A 19,234-nucleotide genomic window follows, 5' to 3' on the forward strand; every position below is an offset into this window, starting at 1 on the left:
TCATTTACAATTTTATTTTCATCCGCATTTTCTCCCTCCAATTCCCCCTTACATATTATTATTGGCATACATTCAATTTCTCCATTGCTTAAATTTACAACATTACAATTTGATATTCCCGTCATTATACCTAATTGAATACCTTTTCGTAATGGGTTTCTAAAATCAAAATATATATGCTTAAAAGTGGGAAGATCAATATTATTTGTATTATTGATAATATAATTAAAACGAATAATAAAGGTTTCCCAGTAAAGCCCTCTGAATAAACCTCGTTCTATACTACTCCTTTTAATAGTTATACTATCTTCTGGATTACCCCAATTAACTATAGAAACAAGGGGTAGTTGTGTTGGTATTGGAAATAAGTCAGTTGTATCTAACCTAAATGTATAAAGAGAAGAAAGTTGCGTTTTTTGGTGAATCTCCCCCAATGATCGAGTATTAATTGGAATTCCAGCGTAGTGTTTGAATGAGGAACATGCACCACTTATACGAGCATTCGGTCTTGTAATCGCCCGCATAGTGGGACCCATAATATTGGGTATATTTTCCCTGTCAATACCTATCCACATTAATGTAAAATCTTCCTTCATTGGATTATAGGGATCATTTAAAGGTGGAGGAAGAGGAGCTGTAGAGTTTTCTTTCTCAATTTGTACATAGAAACTTTTATCAACTTAAGAAGACTCTAACTCTCTTGGTGTGTATAATAGTCTATTAGGCATAATTATATATAATGTTCGATGAAGACTATTACATATCCATAACAAATTAGGTACGTGTTCAATTAATTCGATGCAAGGAATTCTTCTTTTTAGATCGTATCCATAACAAATTAGGTACGTGTTCAATTAATTCGATGCAAGGAATTCTTCTTTTTAGATCGTATTGTACCCAACGATATAAATTTTTCCCCATAATCGACAGTACTCAAATTGCTGTTGTGTGATGTATTGTATTAAATGTTGATCTGCTGGATAAGGAACTGAAACTCGCGGAAAATTATAAAGGGAACAATTTATTATAACATAGATAAAATTGCGATCCAATTCTTTTAATTCAGAAGGATTATGTACTAAAAAGAAGAGAGGGAAATATCTAATAAATAATTTATACACTTCATCACAGCACATACTTTGAGTAGATACCACAACATCAGGACTTGTTTCTAGTAAAATGCCACTCCTCTGAGGTGTATCAGGTGTATTCAATAAATCTATAAAACCCACCTCACTCATTGTAATTGTTTTAGGCTCCTTAATTTTAGAATCCTTGGGTAATAACTTCTGTATACTACAAGCTGTGGTGCAAATATTTGAAAAAGAATTTGAAGAACAATTTCTATTAAACCTCCCAATTTTATTCCAATCTGTGTCAGTTGAAAAAGAAACATTACCGCCACCACCACCACCACTAACACTAAAACCACCTTCCTTACCGTCAACGCCACTATCAATGTTATTATTAGTATAATAACCAATATTACTAATATCATTAGTATTTGTGCCTTTACCCACACCCATATTATCACCCCTACCATCATTAAGAGAGTCTGAGTTATAGCATCATCAATCTGCCCGCATCGTAGTCCCCATCCTGCACTGTAGAGGTTTTACAGGATTTAGTTTAAATCTAGGACACTTCAATCTATCCAACAAATCAATCTTTGTTGTATCATTCCTATAGGTTCTTAACAAGGCCAAATCTATATTACTATTTTTATCCTGATAATATGAGTTTAAAAATAGAAATTTATCATTTGTTAAAATTTGTCTGTGTGAAGAAGTTTTGTTTGATAATTTTCTTTTTAATCCAAAAGAATTAGTAGTCTCTTTTCCCTGTTTTCCTGAAATATCTATTACACGATTCTGTTTTATTATAACATTAAGTTGTAAAGACAGCCATATTCCCCCGTTGTAAAGACAGCCATATTCGTTGTAAAGACAGCCATATTCCCCGTTGTAAAGACAGCCATATTCCCCCGTTGTGGACAGCCATATTTCCCCGTTAAAGACAGCCATATTCCCCCCGTTGTAAGGACAGCCATATTCCCCCGTTGTAAAGACAGCCATATTCCCCGTTTGTAAAGACAGCCATGTTAGGACGTATATTCCCCCGTTGTAAAGACAGCATATTCCCCCGTTGTAAAGACAGCCATATTCCCCGTTGTAACAGCCATATTCCCCCGTTGTAAAGCGACCATATTCCCCCGTTGTGAAGCAATATATTCCCCCGTTGTAAAGACAGCCATATTCCCCCGTTGTAAAGACAGCCATATTCCCCCGTTGTAAAGACAGCCATATTCCCCCTTGTAAACAGCCATATTCCCCCGTTGTAAAGAAGACAGCCATATTCCCCTTTGTAAAGACAATCTGTATTCCCCGTTGTAAAGACAATATATTCCCCGTTGTAAAGACAGCCATATTCCCCGTTGTAAAGACAGCCATATTTTGCTGTAAAGAACGCCATATTCCCCGTTGTAAAGACAGCCATATTCCCCCCGTTGTAAAGACAGCCATATTTCCCCCTTTAAAGACAGCCATATTCCGTTGTAAAGACAATATATTCCCCCGTTGTAAGACAGCCATATTTCCCCTGTTTAATAAAGACAGCCATATTCCCCGTTGTAAGGCAATATATTCTCGTTGTAAAGACAGCCATATTCCCCCGTTGTAAAGACAGCATATATTCCCCGTTGTAAAGACAGTATTCCCGTTTGTAAAGACAGCCATATTCCGCTGTAAAGACAGTCATATTCCCCGTTGTAAAGACAGCCATATTCCCCTGTGTAAAGACAGCCATATTTCCTGTTGTAAAGACAGCCATATTCCCCGTTGTAAAGACAGCCATATTTCCCCTGTAAAGACGCCATATTCCCCTGTTGTAAAGAAACAGCTATATTCCCCCGTTGTAAAGACAGCCATATTCTGCTGTAAAGACAGCCATATTTCCCCCGTTGTAAAGACAGCCATATTTCCTGTTGTAAAGACAGCCATATTCCCCCGTTGTAAAGACGTTATATTCCCCGTTGTAAAGACAGCCATATTTCCCCTGTAAAGACACATATTCCCCTGTAAAGACAGCCATATTTCTGTTGTAAAGACAGCCATTTCCCCTGTTGTAAAGACAGCCATATTCCCCCGTTGTAAAGACAGCCATAGAGATAGAGATAGAGATACAGACAGAGACAGAGACAGAGACAGAGATAGAGATAGAGACAGAGATAGAGATAGAGATAGAGACAGAGACAGAGATAGAGATAGAGATAGAGACAGAGACAGAGACAGAGATAGAGATATAGATAGAGACAGAGATAGAGATAGAGATAGAGACAGAGATAGAGATAGAGACAGAGACAGAGATAGAGATAGAGATAGAGACAGAGACAGAGACAGAGATAGAGACAGAGATAGAGACAGAGAGACAGAGATAGAGATAGACAGAGATAGAGACAGATAGAGATAGAGATAGAGACAGAGATAGAGATAGAGACAGAGACAGAGATAGAGAGACAGAGACAGAGACAGAGATAGAGACAGAGACAGAGATAGAGATAGAGTCAGAGATAGAGATAGAGACAGAGATAGAGTCAGAGATAGAGATAGAGACAGAGATAGAGATAGAGACAGAGACAGAGATAGAGACAGAGACAGAGACAGAGACAGAGACAGAGATAGAGATAGGAGACAGACAGAGATAGAGATAGAGACAGAGACAGAGACAGAGACAGAGATAGAGAGACAAAGACAGAGACAGAGACAGAGATAGAGATAGAGATAGAGACAGAGACAGAGACAGAGACAGAGACAGAGACAAAGAGAGACAGAGACAGAGACAGAGACAGAGATAGGAGACAGAGACAGAGACAGAGACAGAGACAGAGGATAGAGATAGAGACAGAGACAGAGACAGGAGATAGAGATAGAGACAGATAGAGACAGAGACAGAGACAGAGAGAGATAGAGACAGAGATAGAGACAGAGACAGAGACAGAGACAGAGCTAGAGACAGAGACAGATAGAGATAGAGACAGAGACAGAGATAGGAGATAGAGATAGAGACAGAGACAGAGATAGAGACAGAGACAGAGACAGATAGAGGCAGGAGGACAGAGATAGAGACAGAGACAGAGATAGAGGTAGAGACAGAGACAGAGATAGAGACAGAGACAGAGTTAGGAGATAGAGACAGAGACAGAGACAGAGATAGAGACAGAGACAGAGACAGAGACAGAGATAGAGACAGAGACAGAGATAGAGACAGAGACAGAGATAGAGGTAGAGATGAGACAGAGATAGAGACAGAGACAGAGCAGAGAGATAGAGACAGAGATGAGAGACAGAGACAGAGTTAGAGATAGAGACAGAGATAGAGACAGAGACAGAGAGCAGAGATAGAGATAAGACAAAGATGAAGAGATATAGATAGAGACAGAGACAGAGACAGAGATAGATGAGACAGAGACAGAGATAGAGATAGAGACAGAGACAGAGATAGAGACAGAGTTAGAGATAGAGACAGAGACAGAGATAGAGATAGAGATAGAGACAGAGACAGAGATGAGAGATAGAGACAAAGATAGAGACAGAGACAGAGATAGAGATAGAGACAGAGACAGAGATAGCTGATATGAGAGATTATGATGAAGATGAAGAAGAGGAAGAAGAGGTAGAGTATAAAAAAACAAAAGTAAAGTGTGTATTAAAAGAAGAAAAGGAGATAATTGTATTATATCCACTGTTACAACCACAACAACTACTACAAAAGTACCTCCCAATACTAAGAAAATTTAACCTTTATTAATGCATATATTGGATTAAAAAAAAAAATTCTAAGCAATTATTACCTCCCACACAAACTCCTCAAGCGCAAAAGTCGTCATCCTCACATTCAAGACATAAAAGGAAAATCTTTACCACAAAACGGAATGATTTACTTAATATTAACAAACAAGAAAATTTAGATATTTCAGATATTTCAGATTTCCATCAAGATAATAATAAAAATATATTATAAAAATTAAAAAAAATAAAATATAAAAAAATATAAAATTGTCAAAAAAATTTCAAAAAGGTTGGCTCTTTCTCTAATAAATAAAAAAGTTGTTGCTTCTTCAAATCTTTATTAACAATGAAGGTCGGAGTTTATTTGTGGTAACGCTTGGGTTGCTGGTCAGTTTAACGTTGGCTGCAAGAGTAAAGACACTTGTTTTGTTTTTTAAAACGAACCCAATGTATAATGTGGTTAAAACTCATTTTACTTTAAAAGTGTCCAATCCGAGGTCACTTGTGCTGATGATATTTACGAGTTAATTGGAACGGCCTTAATCTATCAATACATGTTAGACAAGCGGACCTCACCCTGGGAGATGTGTGAGTGGAGGGACGGAGAACTGGAAAAATTCGAGATTAACTTAGAGGCAGTTGATCGTCTTTATTACACCTCCCACTACGATGACGATGTATCTGGCCAAGACTTTGAATTTGCCGGTAGGATGGTGTACAACGGCCGCCTTATTTACATAAAAATGTCCGCCGGTTGTGATTATACTGGTTTTGAATGTCAAGGAGGTGGAGAGATCTATATCACCTTCGACGCCCAGATCTTCTTGAAGTCGATCATTACCAATAAGTACAAACCTCATGACATCTGGGTTACTATGGCTAAAGACGGGTTACAGGTAGAGGAACCTTCGTCATTTGATCTGCTGCAGATGAAAGAGTGGAAAAATGTGCCCACGCTTAAGTTCTTGAGTCACATGACAATTTACGACTACAAGGACACGTTGAAGCATTACCCTTACCATTTACCCGGGCCTGTTGCAGCCAGTGTTGAAGAGTTCATTAGGACCCGAGAGACGAGAGACCATGATGAAGAAGGTGAATAAAGTAGGAGTTGAGGCTGGCTAGCTTTATTTATTTGCTGAAGAAGAAACCCCCAAAAATATAAATTTTAGTGAAATAAATTTATTACTAATACATTTTTTTTTCAGAAAGGATGATGAAATCAACTGAAAATGTATATTATACTCGGACTAATAAATATAATCCCAAACATATACAGAAGAAAAAGACTATTGAACAAATTTGTCAACTTACCAAGCAACTTTCCAGTACCAGCAGTACAACTGAGTTAGTTACTATATATACTGACGGATCTGTACAACAGGATGGAACAGCTGGTTGTGCCTATATTGTTTACAAATATAATAAATGTATTGCACAACAAATGCGTCGTCTGGATAATTGGATTGATTGTAATAGCTGTGAATTGGAAGGAATTAAGGATGCTATAAATTATTTAGTTAAAAAAGAATGTAATGGTTTGATTATTTGTGACTCTCGTAGATAATCATGGCAACATATACCAAAAAATTAAAATACATTTTTTGTGGATACCAGCGCACATTGGATTAAAAGAACATGATTATGTAGATAATATGGCCAAATTAGCTTGTACATTTTTATAGGATGTGTAAAAAACTATTAAATTATAAAGTGAGTGATGACCATTCCAAGAAAGTAAACTTTTTCAAAATGAATTCTTTCAAGAGAAATCGGATTGTGATGTTATTCTGGCTAACACTCTTCTGGTAACTCTACCTATCTTGTCCGTCCTGATAAGAGCTTTGCCCCTGTCTGGTAATACTATGGAAAAAAAGTTCAGACTACAGTATTTTATAAGCCTATACCTGCTCAGTATTATTTATTAATAAAAGGTGAATAAACTCTTTAAAAAGTATCTATATTTTATTGTCTCAATAATCATGTAATAATATTACTATATTTTTACTAATAACAGGTTTCATTATAAGTATTATTAATATTATAATATAAAGGAAAGACCAATGTAAATTCATTAAAGCTAATATAATTATTAAAAGTATTGTTATTACTAATATATGGGATATTTCAGAATTAATTGAATTTGTTAATTGAAACATTTTTAATTCATTTAAATCGCTAGAAATATCATCACCACTTTCACCACCACCACTTCTTCCTCCTCCTCCTCCTCCTCCCTCTACTGATACAGTTCTGCTTCTTATTCCTTCATTATTATTGCTAATATCTTCTCCGTCATCATTATTGCTACCATTTTCATCATTACGTCTTTCTCCTCCTCCTGATACAAATCTCTTTTTTCTGCTTATTATTCTTACATCATTATTGACACCGACATCATCTTCTCTACTACTAGAATCTTCTGTTTTTATTGCTATATTACTACTATCTTCTTTACTACTAGAATCTATTACTTCTATACCATCTTCTTTACTACTAGAATCTATTACTTCTATACCATCTTCTTTACTACTAGAATCTATTACTTCTATACCATCTTCTTTACTACTAGAATCTATTACTTCTATACCATCTTCTTTACTACTAGAATCTATTACTTCTATACCATCTTCTTTACTACTAGAATCTATTACTTCTATACCATCTTCTTTACTACTAGAATCTATTACTTCTATACCATCTTCTTTACTTAGAATCTATTACCTATACCATCTTCTTTACTACTAGAATCTATTATTATCTTCATCTTCTTCCTAGAATCTATTACTTCTATACTATCTTCTTTACTACTAGATCTATACTTCTATACCATCTTCTTTACTACTAGAATCTATTCTTCTATACCATCTTCTTTACTACTAAATCTATTACTTCTATACCATCTTCTTTACTACTAGAATCTATTACTTCTATACCATCTTCTTTACTACTAGAATCTATTACTTCTATACCATCTTCTTTACTACTAGAATCTATTACCTATACCATCTTCTTTACTACTAGAATCTATTACTTATACCATCTTCTTTACTATAGAATCTATTCTTCTATACCATCTTCTTTTACTACTAGAATCTATTCTTCTATACCATCTTCTCTACTAGAATCTATTCTTCTATACCATCTCTTACTACTAGAATCTATTACTTCTATACCATCTTCTTTACTCTACTAGAATCTATTATTCTATACCATCTTCTTTACTACTAGAATCTATTACTTCTAACCATCTTCTTTACTACTAGATCTATTACTTCTATACCATCTTCTTTACTAGAATCTATTCTTCTATACCATCTTCTTTACTACTAGAATCTATTACTTCTATACCATCTTCTTTACTACTAGAATCTATTACTTCTATACCATCTTCTTTACTACTAGAATCTATTACTTCTATACCTTCTTCTTTACTACTAGAATCTATTACTTCTATACCATCTTCTTTACTACTAGAATCTATTACTTCTATACCTTCTTTGATAGAATCTACCTTTTCTATATCGTCTCCTCCACTACTATCATCTTTATTATCACCATCTTGATCACCATCATCATCTTCACTTACTTCATCTTCATAATCTTTTTTATTATATTTAAAGTACATTTTGTTATTCTATATTTTTAATATAGGAATAGAAATGAAAATATAAAACTTCATTATTATTCACAAATAAATAATTTTATATAATAAAAATAAAATTATATATGTATTAATGGAAAATACATTTATTCAAGAATTAAAAAATATTTTTAATGAAAATGATATAGATCGTCTCCAAAATGAATATAATAAACCATATATAAATCATTGTACCAAAAGAACAATTGTTGGTCATAGTGGAACTCGCATGCTTAAACAGGTTAGTCTAATAAACTATGAAAGTATTATAAGAAAATTTGGACGATTCAAAGTTGATAAAATAGGAAGGAAGGCCTTATTAACTACAGTAATAGTTGAAGACTACAACACATACCTCAATCAAGATGGTAAGATTAAATTTCAGACAAGAAAAACAAATATACGAACACTAAATAAATATTTAATTGGTCCTATTCTAGGTGTAGAATTAGCTCTACCAAAGTTATGTGGTAGTCTTAGAAGTAATAAACCAATTCTCTAATGATCTTCCTAATAATTTTCAGACTCTTATTCACATTTGGAATAACTTAGCCGTATTAATAGAGACAACATTTATAAACTAATTCTTTATACATATCATATAGGATTAAGAGCTAAAGGAAACTGAAAAATTAACCTATCAAATATATTATAAACAAGTTATAATCCTCAATCAAGTCAGGTATTTCACCCTTTTATTATTACGGAAAACAGCGGCGGCAGTTGTTGAACGGCCGTCGACTGTTGTTGAACAACCATCGGCGGCTATCAACTTTAACTTTGGACGGTTATTCAAAAACTACCGACAGCCGTTTTAACAGCCATCGACGGCTTTCAACAACATCGACGATTGTTCAACAACCCGTAGATGGTTGTTCAACAACTGTCGACGATTGTTCCAACAGCCGTAGATGGTTGTTCAACAGCACCATCGACGATTGTTCAACAACCGTAGATGGTTGTTCGACAGCAGTCGACGATTGTTCAACAACCGTAGATGGTTGTTCAACAACTGTCGACGATTGTTCAACAACCGTAGATGGTTGTTCAACAACTGTCGACGATTGTTCAACAACCGTAGATGGTTGTTCGACAACAGTCGACGATTGTTCAACAACCGTAGATGGTTGTTCAACAACTGTCGATGGTAGCCCAACAACCGTCGACGGCCGTTCAACAACCGTCGATAGTTCCCCAACAACCGTCGATAGTTGCCCAACAACTGTCGATAGTTGCCCAACAACCGTCGACGGCCGTTCAACAACCGTCGATAGTTCCCCAACAACCGTCGATAGTTGCCCAACAACTATCGATAGTTGCCCAACAACCGTCGACGGCCGTTCAACAACCGTCGATGGTTGTCCAACAACTGTCGAAGCCAATGGTGGTTGAACTGAGGCTGGTGGCAAAGGTAATTGACTTGACATTTGTGTAATTGGTTTAGGTTGTTGGATTGACATTGATGATGATGGTTGTTGAATTTGTGTAATTGGTGAAGGTTGTTCAATTGGTGTAAATGGTGAAGCTTTTTGGATTGTTGGTGAAAGTTGTTGAATTGATAGTCTTTCTTCTTTCATTTCTTCTTTTAATTTTTTAGGAAATTCCTCTAACATTTCTTGGTCATAATTATTATTTTTTTTTCTTTTATCATTTTGTGTTACTTGTATTATAATTTTTCTTTTAGGAGATTTAGGAGATATAGTGGTAGAGGTAGAAGGAAAGGGTGAAGAGAGATTAGGAAGAAACAAACAATCAGGATATGAAGATACAGGTGTATCAGTAATAACATTAGCAGTACCACTAATAATATTATCAGTAGCAATATCAGTAATATTATTATTAGTAGCAATACCAGTAATAAGATTATCAGTATCAATATCCAAAGTAGTAGTATCAGTAAGAACTTGTGGAAAAAGGTTTGGGGAAGAAGAAGGAGGAGGGGGATGAGGAGGAGGATGAGGAGGAGTTTTCTCTACCGGGGAATTGGGCTCATCTGATTCTGTGTTCATCCGAATTTTTTTAACATTTTTCCGCTGAATATCCATTGTAGGTAATACAATTTGTGACGGGTTCAAATTTTCAACAAGGAAATTTACTTCTCTTTCCGTTTCAGATTCATATTCCTCCTCCTCCTCCTCCTCCTCCTCCTCTTCTTCTTCTTTATCCTTTTCTCTCTCATTTTCAATTTTATTGTGTATTACAATATCATCTAAAAATTCCTCTTTAGTTAAATATATATTACCAGTGTGGTAGATTTTGTCCATCATAAATTTCCAATTATTAGTGTTTGTGTTATGTTGTATGAAATTATTTTGAATTATTTTATTAATATAAATTTCTAATGAAAAATCTGCCGGGAGTTCCATTTCATTTTTTTGTTCTTCTAAATATTCATTATGAATATCTATAATATCATCGCCGGCTGATTCTAAATATGGTAATGGTAAATTAAAGTAGCAGCATGTACATCTAAATGTAGGGGGGTAATCCTCAAGAGTATTATACAAATAAAAGGTGCGGTTATATCTGGTATAATTCTCTTTCCGTATAAAACAGGAGTGACTTATAAAGGAATCTAAGCGATTTTGCATTATTTTCATTTTTGTTAGTTCTCCATGAAATTTTTTCAAGTATCTTGTATTAATTTTGCAATAATACATGATTATTGCAATAATTAGTTTTGTAGTTTCATCATCTATTAATAATTTCTTGTTACATTGGTGCTCGTCAATTTCCTGAAACTCATTCGTTTCCCATAGTTCTGTATTTGTATTGTTACATATCCATCTTTGACGACAGTGATAACAAACAATACTAAATCTATGCTGTCTAGTTCCTTTGCGCATCCAGTCGAAGTAGAACCCCCGTTCAGACAAACTGTCTATATAGCCTTGACGGGGACAATTAGATATACGATTAATCAAAGTGAATGACTGTTTGCGATTATATATTGAAGCGTAGGTCAAAAATGAAGCTAAATTGATGAAAGTCAAAGAAGATCCCATGTTTGTTGATTTCTCCACTGATCTATAAATAGAAGAGAAAGGATTTAAAATAATAAAAGACAAGACATATTATATACATAAACGAATTTTATAGCTGTATGATTCTCAATAAAACAGATACAATCTACTGTATGATTCCTCAACATAAATATAGTCTACTATGTGTAGAATATATGGATGTATTGATAATCATACAGTAGAATAGATATGTATTGAGAATTATACAGTAGATTATATGTGTATATTGAGAATCATACAATAGAATATATGTGTATATCAATGACGGCAACGACTTTTTATTTAGTGGTTTTGTTATAATAATGTTTAATATTAAAAAAATTCTACTATAAAAATGACAAAACCACTAAATGAAAATAAATAGTTTCATTTCACGATGAAGAAAAAGAAGAAAGTTCTTCAATTATTAATAATTTTAAAACAAATAAACCAACAATTAAAAGATTTAAGGTAGAAGGCGAAGGAAATACGTTGTTGTCGTCGTCTTTCAATACTTCAAATATAAATGATGTAATTCAAACTGCTGGAGGTCTCCTTCGTGAGAGGGAACATACACTTTAGATCGTGATACTCCATTTGATGAAAGAGTTAAATACAAATTATATCGAAGATTTCGATTAAAATCAATTAACAATATTGCAGTCTTTAGAATTTAGAGTGAAACGACTTGAACAATGTTTGGGAAAGGATAATATTTTTACTGTAACACCTATTGCAGCTGTGATCTATACAGAGGAAAGTTCAAAATTTACAATGAATGTAGTTTATGAAAATTTTATTAGTTATATGAATTATCTAGCTTCACACAATGAGATATTAGTTGAACAATTATTTTGGGATATCGATAAATTCATTTTTAATAATTTCTTTAAAGAAATTCATAAGAAACAACAGTTTATTTTTATCGACATAGATAACCCTATATCCAAATCTCAAATAAATTCTAAATTAATAAAGTTAGCCTTAGAGGGTGATAGGAAAAGTAATGGGAAACGTTTACATGAAAATGATTTAGAATTTATCAATGTATACCTGTATAATAATAATATATACATATTATACTTTTCAACAGAACTAACACCCAATAATACTGTTATATCTGATACATTTTCATCATTAGACAATCAAATATCTATTATTAGTGGATTAGACACTTATAGTATTACTTTAGATGATAATAATAATTTATTAGATAAGAGGTGTAATATATTAGGATCGAATCGCATACTATATAATACTGAAGAAGATACCACCACCACAATAACTACTAATTTTACTAATTTATATCATAAAGTTGGTATCTATCAACTTAATCTTAGTATTATAATAATTCATGCTATGATTCATTTAAAATTATTAATTCAAAAAGGAATATCACCTACAGAACATATGAGGCATTCGAATAAAGAATTTATAAATCAAATAATAAATTATATTCCCCCTTCTCTGTTTGGTCGTACATTTTTACCCATTAAAACTTTAAATGATATAAGATAATAAAAATATACTCACTTATAACACTAGTCAAATTTTATATATAAAAATGACGAACTTTTTATTTAATATCAATGGAAACTTAAAAAATAAAAATTATGAAGCTGCTTTAAATAATTATGCTCAATTAGAATTAGTGGTATTTAATATTTTAAAAGCCAATAATGTTTTATCAAATAAGAATTTACAAATAAATACATTGCTACAAACGAATCTATATTCATTATTAGTGTGTGTAGATGATAATAATAAAAAAAATATTAATACTGAATTTATTAATAATCTTAAAGATTTTAATGCATTTACTGAATTCATAAAAACGTCTTTAACAAATTTTAACTATCATGAACATTTATATCCTCTATTGTATGAATTGTTAAATTTTATTAAAGAAATTAATGAAGAGACTAATAATTATGAATTAGCAGTGGAATGATTGAAAAAATAATATTATATATAAGAAATTCTAATCTATATGATATGAATGATTTATATCGTATGTTACAAGTTATTCATAAATTATGCACATCTATAAACAACTACAAACACAAATCTAGAAATTTCTCTGAACAATTTGAATTAGAAATAAATAATTTAAAATATGAATATGAAAATTTAATTATTTCAAACAGAAAAGACACTGAAAATGTTTTAACATCATTACATGACTATTATAAAAATAACATTAATTTATATATTAATGAATTAAGCTATCTTCAACAACATCATAATGTTAATGAAGAACTGTTAGCTTCGCAACAAAGAGAGAGGCTTAAAAATATTTCCGAATATGAAAAATGGCTACAAGATCAGACAAATGTTTTAAATAAAACAATTGTACAACTTGATAATTTTTTAGAAACTAATATATTAAATGAAACAATGAATTCAGATGTAATTGATAGTGCTATTAGTATTGGTGGTAATATATAACTAATTACCAACCTTATTTTGTGATATTTTTGTATCTTTCTTCGCTTCTTACTTTGATTCCTAAAAGTACCGTCTCTGTCTTGTATTTATCAGCTGAATGAAAGAGTAACTGAAGGAAGAAAATAATGTTTGATAAAAAATTATACAAAGGTAACACCGCATCTCATCTTTGTCACGTTACCAGACAAGGGTAGGCTTGTCAACGCACACAATGAATAACCAATTACCAACCTTATTTTGTGATATCATTTAAGTTTGTATTTTTTCTTCACTTTTCTCCACTTCTCTATCCATTTCATCCAAGTTTTCCTTCTTCTTTGCTTCGTACTTGGATTAAAAAAAGTACGGTGTCTCTCGTATTTATCAGCTGGATGAAAGAGTAACTGAAGGAAGAAAATATAAGTTCATTTTAAAGGTTGTTGTTGTTGGCTTGAATAAGATAATACGCATCTCATCTTTGTCATCCAATCGATTTCGACTTTGATAGAATGTTACATGCACGTGTAGAGTCTACAGAGGTTAGGGGTAAACTGGCAAAGGTCAGTAGTGTTGGAGGATATAAAAGGTTGAAGGTGAGCACAGTCATGGCGTGACCACACAAGGGACAGACGTGCCCATATAGGTGCTCTTTACTTCCAGCTCCGTCCCAAAGGTCTCCTCGGCGGGCAAGTTTTACCAGCATGGGGGGGTTGACGACATAAAAACGTTACATAAGAGGCTCTCTCATAGACGCAGACGCAGACATCTCTTATACTGATGATGCCATTACCAACTCGCCTGGTCATACTGAATCCAACACCTTTAAGAGTCAGACCCCAGTAGACCTTTACGCCCTTTCGGGTGCCCAATAAACTAGCCCCCTCATGGGCAATCTGTAATCAATCTCTTGGTATAATATCTGAGGGGGAACCTTGAGAATTCCGTAATAAATGCTATTGAAAATAGGGTTTTACTGTCTGCGCCTGTCTGTCTTTCTGTCTGTCATCTGTCGTCTTGAATCGCAAGAATCACCTCATTCATATTGCCAAAAATATCTGCCAAGTAACCCAAGCCATGATTGAAATCCTCACTAGTTGTGGTGGGTTAGGGCTATTTGTGTAAAAATGATACATTTTATATGTGCTTTAAATTTTTGAGGTGTTAAAAAGTGTTTTAAATTTGTGAGGTGTTAATGATAGGGGTATAGTGTTTTTATTAATATGTTTAAAGAAGGATTTTCATTTCCAAAAAAATGATAAATTACGCCATTTCTATCGAAAAATAGCATATTTTTTTTATTAAATTTGAGGTCTACAGTTAAATTGTTATCAGTTATTTTTTTTATATATAAGTATTTCACCATCAATAGGTACTTTTTGATAAAAATGGTGTATATGTGGATGGATTGTTTCTTCATGAATTGAAGATGAATTCATTTATGATATATATTTGCTAATGATTGAAGTATGAAGAATATAATAATTATAGTATATGATATAAAGAAATTCAATCTGTTATATACAACCATGTTAAAGATCGTAATTTCAAATTTTTATTTATTTTTTTATTATATTTGATAATGGAACAAAATGAATCATTTTATTCTTATGAATAATATCATCTCGAATACGGTATGGTTTAATAGATACTATAAAATCAAAATGATTCCTATTACAAAGGGTAATGGTATTACTTAATAATTGATTTTGTTTTATCTCTTCTGGTGAAGGCGTGTCTCTTACTGCTTGATTAGACAGTACAATAGATCTCATTCCCTTATAGATGGGAAATTTTTTAATTAAATAAGTATAGGATTTGTTTACATTATATAATGTATTAGATATAACACAATCTGACATCGATAGGATAAATGTAAAATATTGGGATATATTTAACAATATTAAAATTTTATAAATTTGACATTTTTTTAATGATGTCCTTAAAATGAGAATATTGTGTTTATTCACCTTTTTAAATAAATTAAAAGATCTTGCATAAAAGGTCTAGTATATACTTTACCTACATTATCGGTGGAATTTATTTGTAAAAAAAAATTATCATCACATAAACATAATGAATGTAAATCAATTACAATTAACATAGGTGAATATTTTTCTAATTCTAAATACTTTATGGTATTTGGGAATAATATATTTTGAAAATCATATTCATCTAATTTCAAATTGATTGCTTTGTTTTATTCCGGTTTATTGTAAATACTTAATGGTAGACTATTCATAGTAGAGATAGGGGTGATAGAGGTAGGGGAAGAAGATGATGTACTGGTGATAGTAGTGATTATAGAGGTAGGGGTAGTGGTGATAGAAGTAGTAGGGGTAGTGGTGATAGAAGTAGTAGGGGTAGTGGTGATAGAAGTAGTAGGGGTAGTGGTGATAGAAGTAGTAGGGGTAGTGGTGATAGAAGTAGTAGGGGTAGTGGTGATAGAAGTAGTAGGGCTAGTGGTGATAGAGATTGTTGTAGTTGTAGTAGAAATTGTTGTATCTGGATTATAATCTGAAGGATAAGTCCAAATCATTATTTTATTTTTTTATCATATAATAAAAGATGGATTACATAAATGAAATTTTCCCCTTAACAGGGTGGAATGAATTAGATAATTTCAAAATAATTAATAATCATAATACTGTAAAAAAAACATCTTTTCAATAATACTGGAATTATCATTGATAAATTTTTACTCTATTGTTGTAAAATTCATGCCGGCTCAATTTTATTTAAAAAGTCATTTTGTAAAATAAATAATGTACCTGGGTTAGTATTAGTAAATAAAATTAATACTAAATATAGGATGGTAATGATTTCCTTTTTTACTGATACGCCCAATAAATGGGTCATTCCTTATAAAAAAAAGGAAAGGATTTAATTTCTTACAGGTTAAATCTAATCAATTATGGGATATTCCTTTTTCATCTTTACAAAGATTTATTAAAAGTTATTCGAAAATTCGCCCATGTTTTAATTCTTTTTCTTGTAAAAACAAAAGGTATAACAATACTAAATTTGATAAATTTAGCTATTGGATACACTGTATTGCTATAGCTGGAATAATTCATCTATTAATAACACCCATATATGTTGTACCTTATTGTACCAGGAAGAATATTTCACTAAAATGGTTGGGTTGGAAAAATGTTCAAAAAATAGTTAATAAACAAAATATTAATGTTGATGATAATTCAATGATATACTCTCTGGGGAAAAATATGTTATTAAGTATTATACGAAATCTCATATTAATGAAAAAGTGAGTTCTATATCTATATATATATTAGAAAAAAACCTATATACAAAATTACATCCATTTCCCCCTTCAAAATTTTTATGTTCACTCTTTTGGGGCATTATTATTTTAAATTTAATGAAAAGTAAATAAATTTACGCCATACTACTGAAGAACTTTATATTCTGTGAAAACGCGATGTTCACAGCCCTGGCTCCGGACGGATTATTTTCACACCAGTACACAGACTTTCTTTCAGAATTGCTGGCAAAGTCTTTGACTCCAATTTCTAAGTAGTTCAGTAGCTTCATCCAGTTACATGCTGAATTAATTACGAAGGCACTGCTGCAATTTTTTTCCTCTGCTCCAAGCAACAAACCAACTCGACCATAGCTTTACGAAGGTCTCCAATCGTATGTGGCTTCTTTTGCTTGCCAATGTGATAAGCAATTGAACCGAAAGTGACTAGGCTTTGTCAATTTCTTTGCAGGCAGAATTCTGCAGCAGAGATATCTTGCGACTCAAGACGACAGATGACAGACAAGACACAGTAAAACCCTATGTTCAGTAGCATTTATTACGGAATTCCCAAGGTTCCCCCTCAGATATTATACCAACAGATTGATTACAAATTGCCCATGAGGGGGCTAGTTTATTGGGCACCCGAAAGGGCACAAACTGGGGTCGACCCCCATGCTGGTAAAATTTGCCAGCTTGAGGAGACCTTTGTGGCGAAGCTGGAAGTAAAGAGCACCTATATGGGCACGTCTGTCCCTTGTGTGGTCACGCCATGACTGTGCTCACCTTCAACCTTTTATATCCTCCAACACTACTGACCTTTGCCAGTTTACCCCTAACCTCTGTAAACTCTACACGTGCATATAATATTCTCTTCCTTTACCCAATTGACTCACCATGAAATTCTCTCACACACTCTTTACCCTCCCCCACACTCCTTTAAAATGACGTTTACAGGGTTTCTCAACACCATCTGAGGGAATTATTACATCACATCAAACCCTTCATAACACCATCTGTGAGAGAATTACTACACCATGTCAAGTCCCTCATAACACCACCACCTGTGAGGGAAACTAGTACACCCCTCACTTCACTTCACCTTTCTCTAATGTTTGTTAAACTACCAAAGTACTTTCGGACTGCAATTTTTTTTAATACTGTTTAAACACACACATCTGAATATCACTCACTCATTGCCTTGGTAATAAGGTTAAGACATATGTTCCGATATCGTAGTTAACCATTAACACCCATAAATGTAAAAAGGCTTAAAAGCACAAATTTAAAGGATAATTTTTACACAAATAACCCTAACCCATCGCAACTACCACTAAATAATCATTCCCCATTGTTTCTATTCTAAAGAAAAACTCCACTCACCTTAAAGATCAGAGTCCTTACTGTCCAACTCCTTTCCACACAGAAAGATCAGAGTCCTTACTGTCCAACTCCTTTCCACACTGAAAGATCAGAGTCCTTACTGTCCAACTCCTCTCACCTTAAAATCATAGTCCTTAATGAGAGGAGATATGAAAATGTTTGTCTGTCTAACCTTAAGTAAAAGAAATAGAGGGAGGAGCTATCATTTTCTATTCCCAATCAGAAATTTTTAGTAAATGTGGTAGAACTGAGAGAGGGAGGAGTTATAGTTTTCATATTTTCATACCCAATCAGAGACTTGCTTTTAGTCAGGACATCCCCATGGGTGGAGTTTCTTATAAACAAAGACTTAGTAAAACCCTTGACATCATTATTTTAAATACAGCTCTCTCTATAAGATGTCATGTCTGTAAAATATATTTTGTAAGAAAAATCTCCAGAGTTACTTTTAAATTAGGACATCCCCAGGAGTTTCTTACAAACAGTAGCTTAGATACATAACCTACAATTTCTTCACACACAGCTGCCTCCCTCAGTGATGAGTCATATCCTGTATCAAATATATTTTATATGTAGTAGAGAAATGTCACATTTCTTCACACAGCTACATCAAAATATATTTTATATATGAGAAAAATATTTCTTATCCAGGTTTTCTGGTATTTAAAAGATTCAGAGGTTGCCTCCCTCAGTGATAAGTCATATCCTGCATCAAATATATTTTATATATGGA

At 33.1% G+C, this 19,234-nt stretch overlaps 1 protein-coding gene and 1 long non-coding RNA gene across 2 annotated transcripts; both read right to left on the reverse strand.

Annotated features, from left to right (window-relative positions):
* Positions 1–7,297: 7,297 nt before the first annotated feature.
* LOC121867805 lies at positions 7,298–7,818 on the reverse strand. The gene is made up of 2 exons (XR_006089248.1): positions 7,788–7,818; positions 7,298–7,479 (listed from the first exon to the last, which is right to left on the reverse strand). It is a non-coding gene; the product is annotated as an uncharacterized LOC121867805 (long non-coding RNA).
* A 1,466-nt stretch (positions 7,819–9,284) lies between these two features.
* On the reverse strand, positions 9,285–18,662 carry LOC121867669 (myosin-M heavy chain-like). The gene is made up of 3 exons (XM_042367687.1): positions 18,502–18,662; positions 14,112–14,263; positions 9,285–11,457 (listed from the first exon to the last, which is right to left on the reverse strand). The coding sequence occupies exon 3, from the start codon at positions 11,433–11,435 to the stop codon at positions 9,285–9,287; it is 2,151 nt and encodes a 716-aa protein (XP_042223621.1). The 5' UTR covers positions 11,436–11,457; positions 14,112–14,263; positions 18,502–18,662.
* Between the last annotated feature and the right edge of the window lie 572 nt (positions 18,663–19,234).

Source organism: Homarus americanus, unplaced genomic scaffold, assembly GCF_018991925.1.
Source record: "Homarus americanus isolate GMGI-L3 unplaced genomic scaffold, GMGI_Hamer_2.0 scaffold46583, whole genome shotgun sequence".
Classification (NCBI taxonomy): Eukaryota; Metazoa; Arthropoda; class Malacostraca; order Decapoda; family Nephropidae; genus Homarus; species Homarus americanus.

Excerpts from the sequence above, each read along its gene's own strand:
- LOC121867669 (XM_042367687.1), bottom strand. The coding sequence starts at position 11,435 with ATGGGATCTTCTTTGACTTTCATCAATTTAGCTTCATTTTTGACCTAC.